The sequence below is a fragment of the Atta cephalotes genome (genome assembly GCF_000143395.1).
Source record: "Atta cephalotes unplaced genomic scaffold scaffold00022, whole genome shotgun sequence".
Taxonomy (NCBI): domain Eukaryota; kingdom Metazoa; phylum Arthropoda; class Insecta; order Hymenoptera; family Formicidae; genus Atta; species Atta cephalotes.
The window spans coordinates 4,597,627-4,608,482 of NW_012130086.1; the positions used below are offsets into that span (position 1 = coordinate 4,597,627).

The 10,856-nt window shown below is 37.5% G+C and overlaps 1 protein-coding gene across 1 annotated transcript in view; it reads left to right on the forward strand.

Moving 5' to 3' along the window:
* Positions 1–5,367: 5,367 nt before the first annotated feature.
* The window catches only part of LOC105619650 (muscle-specific homeobox protein tinman-like), a 54,059-nt gene continuing 48,570 nt past the window's right edge, over positions 5,368–10,856 (forward strand). Inside the window, exon 1 of the mRNA XM_012201171.1 lies at positions 5,368–6,508. Coding sequence (XP_012056561.1) covers positions 5,368–6,508 — 1,141 coding nt within the window. The remainder of the gene's footprint in view (positions 6,509–10,856) is intronic.

Genomic DNA, 10,856 nt, shown 5'->3' on the forward strand with positions numbered 1-10,856 from the left:
TTCGAAAAAAAATCCTCATTGATGGATAGTTTATCGCATCCCTGTCCTGCTGGTGATTTCTTCCCTAAATCCTACCTTCAATCCTCCCTCCCCCTCGTCCACATTCACTGCACACGTATACTGCACACACGCACCTATCATCTCTCTCCTCTTTTACTGCACGAGGGTTCCCCCTCCAAACCAACCTGGACAACAGAGCCTACCTAAATATCGGGGGATCATGCTAAACGGCGGCAGATCAAAGGGACCGACAGAATCCGGTGGCGAGCTATCATAATAATTAGGCTCGCTCGCGCCTCTTTGTATCGGGATAGAAAAGCCGACGTGGAAGGCCGAGAAGAAGAAGCGAAGACGCAGAAGAAGAGGAAGAAAAAGGGCCGCGGACGGTCCGGTTGGTCGAACTGGCCGAGTAGAGCGGTCGGCACCGCTCCTGCCTGCTAAATTGAACTTAAGGGGACTCTAAAAAGATTTTACTGATTTCGGTGAATGGGAGATCGCGCGATCCTCGCAATTGGCAGGTACTGGCAATCCACCATCCGCTAAGTTTCGCACCAGTTTGATTGATTCAATAAATGTTTCTCTACGATTCTTTAATTGCCGGAGCAGTCGCGTGATGTCGTGTATTAGAATTAAATACAGGGTGTCCATGAAACAAATAGGCACTTGGACGAGCGTGTTCTCTGATCCATTTGGAGTTCATCTTTCGTAGCGAGAGACGGAAGACCAATTGTTTCTCGTATTATGAATGATTGACAACCAATATTATTATGCTTGTTTCCGAAGAATAAAAGAGTCTCATTTTTCATATATCTTTAAATGGATTGTGTTTTAGACAAGTTACAATGTGAAACTTGGTCATTGGAGTGCCTAATGTCAAAAATTAAGCAGTTATGAATGAAATCATCTAATCAAATGTTTCGTGTAGGAAAATAACTCCAATTTGGAGAAAGAATATTTTGTCTTGTCTCATTTGTGTCTATTTTGAATAGCTCACAAAATGATATAGCAGAGTTATATGTCTATTCAGACAGAATCCAATTCAATATCATATATTCATAATAGTTAATAAAGTAGTTAATAATTAATAAAGTAGTTAATAAAGTACATAAAGCTAAGACTAGAAATTAAGGTAAAAATATGAGAAAATTATTTCATAATCTCTTTCCTGCTTTCTTCTTTGATCATAGAAGTGTTGATAGGTGAAATTTACTTCTCAGTTTCCTCCGGTATTAATTTATCAATATCAAACACATTGTTACGAAAGTCACATTAATCCTATGCGATGTGATTGCCTCCAAGTACTGACACAATTGTTCCTCACAGGTACATGTCGTGTTTACGCGGTATGTATTTTTCAGTTATGCTACTTATGTGTAATAACAACTATTAATCCGCAGCAATCTAGATAGGCAGGATGTCGATAGGATTAGATTACACGTTGCATGCAGTCGCGCACAATTTAGTATCGTCGTGTACTGCTAAGCACGGTAAATTGGTTGACGCGATTTATTACAATTATCGGTGCTCATATTACAGGCTCGCGAAATCTGCTTCTGTGAAATTTCAAAGGCACGAAAGCGACTCATCACTCGGTGAAAGCAAATTGTTTCTCGGTATTATATAAATTCATATTTGCATCACAAATCGGCAGGTAATATTGATTTACGACGCATAGAAATGACAGAGAAATATTACGTTCATGTATATACGAAGTATCTATGTAATGTAAGATGAATTTTCATGCAATTTTTGCTACGTTCCCTTTACATAACATGGCATTTATAACTTTCATTTGTAAGTAATTAATAAGTTGTAAGTAATTATTAATTTGTAAGTAATAAATGAAAACTTTTTTTAATCTTATCCTACTAATAGAGTAGGAAGATCAATATTTCAAATTATATTGCTAAATTATATTGCTAAATATTAATATAATAATAATCAATACTGTTCTTATAATATTAAATAACATAACTTTTATTTTTGTATAAAATTGAAATAATTAAATAATACACGTTATATAACGTTTTCAATCTTTAGCATCAGTGGAAATTGAAGAGCATGAAAATGTCTCGAAACACAACGTGCACGTATAACGATCCGTCGGATCCGGTGAAGCAATTCTATATCGGCTAAAAACCACGAACATGTGGAAAAAACACAACAACACAAATGACATGCACCACAGAATTCAGTGGTCTTCAATTCTCTTTAAATTGAACCTATTCAATAGAAATATACACGCTCGCTTTTTCTTTATTTCTTCCAATTCATACAAAAAATTATGACAACAATAAGTTACAATCGGGGTTGCTTGAAATTACTGTAGTTCGCCCACAAATTTCAATTCATATAAATTCTAATAATAAAAAATAAAACAAAAATATTCTTATTCGATAATAAATTAATAATTCAAAATATTATAAGTTACTGCAGTGCATGCATTATTTTTTTCAACTTATACATATATATTATAATATAAAGATAAAACTATATAATTATTTTTAATCGCAAGATAATAAAAGTTTTATAGCATTCCTATCTCTATTTACATTTTATAGATATTTATTTAATATCACGACACAAGTATTCCATTACAAGAAACAATTAAGATAATCGATTAAAAAAGAATAGCACAGCATTTTTTTCATTTGCCTTACATGTATAGTTTTTATACTCTGATATTTCATCTTTGCATATAATATTTTTTAACTTTTGCAATTCAATAACATTTATAATAGAAAGGTAATATATATCGAGCAATGCTAGTTATCAACGAAAATTGCCGCAATTATTATACATAGCTAAATCGATTCTCAAATCAGACTGTAGATAATAATCTGTATATAATAGACATGATATTCTTTTATCGCAGACCTTACATGATCAATAATATTAATTCAGTAATACTGACAATACATATCAATAATTTTATAACCTTATACACAATCAGTATTATTGACAATATTTCAGCTCAATTTTATGTACATTATAGATTTTACAAGGTCAATAATTTGTCAGTATCAATGGGTACTGACAATACTATTGACGGTGACCTGGATTTTTTGATTCTCAAACATCAGTATTGCTTTGATAGAGGATATTGATGCTCGAGAATGAAGAAATTTCACTATCAATATTCTACATCAATCAATCAATCAATATTAATCAATAGTATTGTCAGTACTTATTGATGAATCAGTTTATTGATTGATGAATCAGTTTATTGATTGATTGATAGTATTATTAAAACGTGCAACGTCTCTATAACGGCTATAACGTTATAAAATAGATCAACAATCATTATCTACGGCAGCAATCATCATTTTTCTTTGACAATTCGATCTACATTCGATTAATTCTATCTCTAATTTATTAGAGATACTTCCACTTATTGAATTAATTATAGTCTTTGAGAATCTATCACGATTACACGAGAAAGAATTTCTCTTTTATATATTCTCTTTTATATATGAAAAAAAAAACGATATTCTAATTTAAAAATTTGATTGTAGAATATATTATTTTTGTATACAGTCTGATATATTTCACATTTACAAATTATATCTCACCAGCAAGGCGATAACTTTGTCGCATCGCAACTGGTAGGTATAATTTACACGTCGACATTGCCGGCTTAATTCATCTGCAAGGTCTCGCAAATACATATTTAAAAAGAAAAACTGAAAATATATATCTTTATTGTTATTTATATCGCGCGTATTTATATTTTATACTCAAATAACCGTGCGATAATACAAGCAAGTAGAAAGATGTGGATAATAATAGAGGAAGTAACTGACAAACGCAAATTATAGAGATGTTACGCATAATGTATAATGCATAATATTACGGAAGACGAGTCCTCGTCGGTTCCTCGTGCGGAATATATCGCGCACTATCAGATGTATTTGCGCGCCGCACGTCTCTCAAAGTCGTTCGTCCCGCGTGATCGAGACGCGGCCGTTAACATCCCGCCCGATAATCCGTTCCCAAGACCCGCTCGCGGCGGAGGCCGAAATCCACGCTCCGGGTGGGACGAAATCACGGTGGGCCCTCGTTAGTCGCCCTCCGCGTCGTGGAGGGTCAGTCCCACGTCATTCTCGAACGAGAGAACGCGCCTTTTGAGACGGAGAGAGAAAGAGAGAGATAGAGGAGCGCAAGATAGGAGCTACTTCAGGGTAGAATAAAGAGAGAGAGAAAGAGAGAGGAAGGGGAGCAGAGGGGGTAAAAGGAAGGAAGGACGGTCGCGCCCGCCGCGACGCTGCGGGATGTTAAGTACGTCTCGTAAAAATTCCATCCCGTAGCAGCGGCGGCGTCATTTTGCTGTGCCGGCTACGTTAGGTTACTGTAGGCGGGATCCGATCTCGCCCGGCCCACGGATCCGCCAAAGGGGCGCGTTCTCGTAACGGAGGTGGTACCCGGTGCCGTGGCAGCGGCTTCGAAACGTGTTTCTGAACTCGAACGACTCCACCGTACTTCTACGCGTGCGCTAAGCCGGTGAGGAAAGCGCCTGCCCAACACCGGTGTCGGGGGATCCCCGTCCACCGTACCATTTCGCGTCACCGGCTTCGACTGGCCTGAGAGGAGGCACCCGGCTGCCTCCTTAGCGCCGAAACTCGTTAAACGTCGACATATTGACGTTTCGCGCGCGTATCTCGCTCGTTGCGGATGTCCTAGTGACGCACGGCATCAAAAACGCGTCTCTCTCTCTTTCTGTGTACTGGTGTTTAGTGAGGATAGCGAAGAGGACTGATATTCGATCGAGTTTCTACTTTCGGCAGAACAGGTTGTCGTTTCAGGACATTCGAGAACAGAAACGTTCCATAGCGCGCTTGCTATGAAGCTCTGGTATCATATTTTGGTGTCCAGTTTCGAACGGATGACGATGGTAGTGCGCTAGAGTGAAGGAAGATCACGAGTCGACGTTTGATGGAATGATTGACATCTCTCGTCTACGAGTTGATATTTGACGAAAGCATTGGAGCTTCAAAGAGATGTTTCGACGAGAAATAGGAGACGGATCCGGACAATGATGTGATTCGTGTGCGGAAGAGCATGATGACGGAGAATGCGAGTGCGTTGACAGGTCATCGATAGCGATTAGTGCGATTGATTTTGTGACTGTGGCTCGAGTCGGTGGCTCCCTGCGAAGATTGTCAAGGACTTGAATATGTTAGGCCAGTGAATGAGACTTGATAGACCGTGTGGTGATCCCGTGAACAGTTTTAGAACGTAAGTGCGTTATCGAAAGAATGCGCGGTGCTTGAAGGATTAACTTGCCGTGGCCTCGCGACTGGCTGTTAAAAGCCACCAGGCGAGTGTCTCGAGCTTTTTAGTTTAGCTTCTTCTATATTCCCGCGCGGCATGTGTACAACGGAGATGACGGAATCGTACACGATGTCGCCGTCGACAACGGTATCTTCCAGCGCCGTGACGCCCGGCTGCGTGAGTGGCTCGTCTGCACACCGACGGACATCATGCAGAGGCTCGCCGGGTCGAGGAGATGTTCAAGACGATGAAGACGAGATTTCTGTAGGCTGTCCCAGTCCGCTGCCGCTGGTAGTAGCGACACCCAACACGGAAGACGAGTTGGCCTCCTCCAGGGAGGATTACGTCGACCGTCTGAGCCCAAGGAGAATCTATCCACGAGACTCGATGACGGAAGACGAGGAGAGAGATTATTCCCGCAATGGGGAATACAGGATGTCGAATGGAAGAACAAGTAGCAGAGCTCGCGAAAGCGGTGATTCGGTCACAACGCTCAGAGATGACGAGGAGGACGAGGAGGAAGAAGAAGAGGTAGACAGCAGGACCGGTAACAATGGAGCAGCGGCCGCTGGTACTACGGACGATTACTTTAAGCCGCTGAAGCGCCTGAAGATGGTGCAGATGCAACATTCGGATGAGGAGGATGAGAGGGAACGGGAATCCAATGATCGCGGAGTTAAGTCTTTCAGTATCCTCGATATCTTGTCGCATCGACCGAAGGCAAAGATCGTCCGTCCCTGGGACACAACGGATTCCGGTCTCACTCATCAACATCGTCATCATCTACAGCAGCAGCAGCATCATCATCATCATCATCATCACCATCAGCACCATTTGCATCACCATCATCACAGTAGTCACCCGAGTCACGCGACCGGACCCCGAGACCTCTCACTGATGGGTATGTCACTCGCGTCTATGTCCGGTTCCATCAGCGAGCCGCCTCTCAGCAGCTCTTCGTCGTCCGGAAGGAGCTCCGTGTCGGATTCCGGTAGCCCGGACCCGCTCGCCCATCATCACCATCATCACGCCGCGCTTCATCACGCGGGCATTCATCCCGGCCTGCATCATCCGGCGCTCCAGCAGCCGCAGCAGCAGCAGCTCAAAAGGAAAATGCCGCAACAGCACGGCTCCCACGCTGGCCAAAATGGCAAGAGAACTACAGGGCAGGGCAGTCCCTTGGACGCACTCTTCCAAATGACCAGCAAAACCTTCGACGCGGGCGAACACAGTCAAGGTAAGCTTTCATAGATTTTCACATTTCTTTTTTGTTTGTGACCGAACTTGTAATATATCCTGGAATTACATTTCTAATTCAAATTAAAAGGATAGTTTGGGGAAAATTGTCATATCAAGTTAACGATGATTCTTGAGATGTGGCTGTATCAAATTTTTCTAAGAACCAATTTTGTATTCTGATGAAATGTCTAACGCGTTTTACGATTTGTTTAATTATGAATAAGTAAAAATTAGTAATTAAAAAGGTCAAAAAACACGAGCAATAATTTTTGCTTAGCAATCTCGAGCTAAAAATTTTATATATTTTAATTTATTAATAAATAATTTTGTAAAATCAACTATTATTTAAGAGAATAGCTTAATATTCTAATTATATTTCTCTATATTGCATAATTTTTATATTATAATACAATGTGGATAAATAATCCTTAAAAAAGAAATATTATACATAGAATACTTTAATTTTTATCTTTGTATATTTTCTTTGGTATCATCTTTGGTATCATAGCAAAAATAATTGGTTAATGATTGATGATAATAAATACAAAATTATTTGGAAATTGATTATCCTATCAGATATGATTAGACTAAATGAAGAATCAGAGAGAGTTCCAAGTTAATGATACTTATTTATCTCAATCGTTGATCTTCCCATTAGGTAATTCTCGCTCAGTAAAGTACTGTTCTTAACACAGCACTTATATATGTTGGGCATACTATATATTTGCAAAGTTTTTATACGGTATGCTGTGTTTTACTTTGCGTGATATAAGGCGTTCACGATTTAAGTCAAGCAACAGCAACATCATCTAACTAAAACAGTTTTGAGCGAATAATCTTATTTTTTATTTGTTCGTTTTCGCCTTTAATTGCGACGTGTAATTTAAATGTTCAATGGCGTCATGGTTTCTGCAACATCAATCTCTTGCGGAAAAATACCTAACCGTGATATAATCAGCTATACGAAAGAAATGCAAATCGTTTGACGATGAGTTTCGGATATTCGGCCGTGCAATTTTAAGATTGCTTAAAATACCACCGTTATATCGCGTTTAGATCCCGAGAAATGAGATAGAATGGATGCGAAGCGTGTCTGTTGATCGCTTGCAAAATCTATCGCTCGTAATCGGTTAAATATCGGTGATGAATACGGGTTTAATTTTGATTGATGCACTTCAAAAGAGTCACGAAGCACTAGCCGCGCTCAACTCTTTCCAAAGCAGTGCTTTATTTTATTCCTTTATTTAGTCCTGCAACCTGACATACGGAACGTTTCGAATTTCGTGGCGCATTAGGTGTGGCAGGTGCCAAAAATACGAGTCAGCGAACGCTAATCCGAGTTCACTCGCTCGAATACTTAGGATTCGCAATCTTTCCGGACCTGTATGCCGCATCGTAAGTGACGGATCATTTATGAGTATCTAATATTAGATGTATAATATCAATATTTCAATAAACTCGAAATCAATGAATATTAACAATAGACATAAATACGCAAAAAAATACTACAAAGAATACAAACGAGAAAAAAAATAGAAAAAAAAAATAATACGATAACATGATTCCTAGTATTAAATGCAAATAATCGCAATGTAAATCGCAAATTGTTGTAATATGCAGTATACACGATACAAGTTACTTCCATTATATTTAACATAATATCATATCTATTAATATATCTATTAATGTATGTTATCTTTGTGGCATCTGATTAATGATTTACTCTTTCGATTATCAGTTTTTAAAGAAATTTTTTTTGATTTTAGTGTTTAAGATTTATATCTTTGAAATTAATTACATTCAATTGCGCAAACTATATATGTTTATCTAACAATGGTACGCGCGAGTTAATTAATTATTGTTAAGATATATTGATTTAGCACGTTAATAATGATTATTAATAATGGATACTTATGTTTTGAAAGACAGATTATTCGTTTCATACAATGTTTTAACGATAATAACAGATGTACAAGAATAGACACCTCTTTTCCGTTGTTCTCTTCGAGTTTCCGCATGACGGAAATACGTCGAGCGGTAAGTGTCGATTGAGATCACGGTTAAAGACCTGAATCGACGTGTTATGACGATCTTTAACTTTCTATTGATTCCTCACTCGTGGATCACGCATCTGCGATATCCTGAAGCGACATGTGAGAGATTACCACAGTGAACAGCCGTTTCTTCCGTTCTGCTTGGCGCGTGACACACCTTTATAATGTCAATAATAATGGCTTGTACATAAAAGCGACGACCGGAAATATTTTGTAATTACCCGTAATATTTTTCGCACTGTTCTCAGCAAACGAGTAAACGAGTCAACGAGTTGTTTCATTATGTCACATGTTTGATAATCTGCAAAGCCATTAGAATTTGTAGCAAACTCACAAATATGTCAATCTTCCATTTTATAATATTCTTTATATGCAAGAACGCAAATGATTTGCTGTCGACATTCCATACAATAATTTTAGCAATAATAAAATAATAGATATAAATTCTTTTCAGTATTTTAAAGATGCTTATTAGTATCAATAATATTAAATTGCTTGTTTCAATTTAATTTATGTTATTACGTATTCCAGCTTCAATTTAGAACTATGTTTTAAGGCCGACAAATATTCGGCGCGCAGTTTGCTAAAACTAAAGAAATTATAAAAATTCACAGAATATTCAGAAATATTATATTAGGCACTAAGGTTCCGCCTTGACCGAAAATGGTCTTGTTTGCTTAATTGTATTGAACAGATAACAGATATTACAAACCATTTGAAACATTATTTATTTTATTATTGTCGAAAAATTAATTTTAAATATTACATTGAAATAACTAAGGAATGAAATAACAAGCATAAATATTTATTGCAACTTTAAAAGCAGGATTACTTAATGGAAACTTTTCCGCTTAGTTTTTACGTCAGAATTAAATGAACGTCAAAGCTCATTCGGATATTAAGATCACAGGCTCTTACAAAAGGAAATTAATGCACGATCTCAGAGGCGAAATCATTTGACGCTTAATGCGAGTGCCGCGTATTGCGTTAATCGCTTTTCAGAAGCGCGTTTCCGCGAATGGTACTAATATTAGCGGTGGTCGTTACGAGCTATACGCGCTCTAGATGTGCCGTAATTAAATGACGAGATTTTTTTTCATACCTAGCGCGCGCGCGGCGAACGGCGACACGCGTTTCACAGGCCGCGCTTATATATTTCTCCTGAACGATATTATTATTAGGCATACTCGCGACGTCGATGCCAGGAAGTATTAGCTCTCAAAGGAGAGTGCTATGAGAGGTTGCCGCGACGATTGATGACATACGAAGGACAAGTGCGCGATTACACGATCAGTTTAATAGATAAGTACATCGGTCAGTTGCACGCCGAAGACCGTGCACATTTATCATCACGCGAATATCGATCGACATCCATTCGATTGCTTGTTTCGAACACTTTATCATGGAATATCATTGTATTAGGTGTGCAAAGAGTTTACAGCATTTAACAGGACCATAATATCGTTCAATTTGATGTTTGAATAGTGCGAGTACTCAGTGACACCTTTTGATTTCTGTAAAATAGAAAAATTACTCGCTATCATTTAGATGAATTGCTGTTTGTTATAGAAATGAAAATAAATATTCGTTGCATTATACAGGCTGTTCATGAACTGATGAAACGAGAGTGAGTTCTCTATACGTGAAAAAATAAGTTGAAAATTAGAATTAAATTTTTTCATATATATAATAAGGCTTTGTGTTTTCAAGAAGATCAATTTTAAATATTCGACGAGGACGAATTTAATTGATAAATTAAAGCACCAGAACATGCTAGAAAGCATTTACAAAAATTTATTTCAGAAAACAGAATTATGTATTCGACGCAATGAGCAACATTTCCAACAATTTATAAATTAATAAAATGTTTCATGCGTGAATATTTTGTTTTTATTGTGTATTTTCGATGTAATAATATAGTTAAATGTACTTGTATACCCAGCGAATATTTAAAATAGATTTTCTCGAAAACGAAATCTCATATAAAAAAATTTGATTTTTTTTATTTTAATTTATTTTTTAATTTATTTTTTCATGTAGAATCATCTCCTTGGTTGAACCACCTGTTCACGAATCCTATATATCGACAGAATAAATGGCAGATAAAAGCCACTAAAACAAAAATATATTTATATACATTTATATCTATTTTATCTATTATCTATGATATTATTACTTACTGCACCCAATTTATGTTTTCATAAATTGATTGGTTCTAATTATTCTAATTCAACAATACTAATTAAAATTAAAATTGGATCCCATACATTTATTACGTCTCTCTCTCTCTCT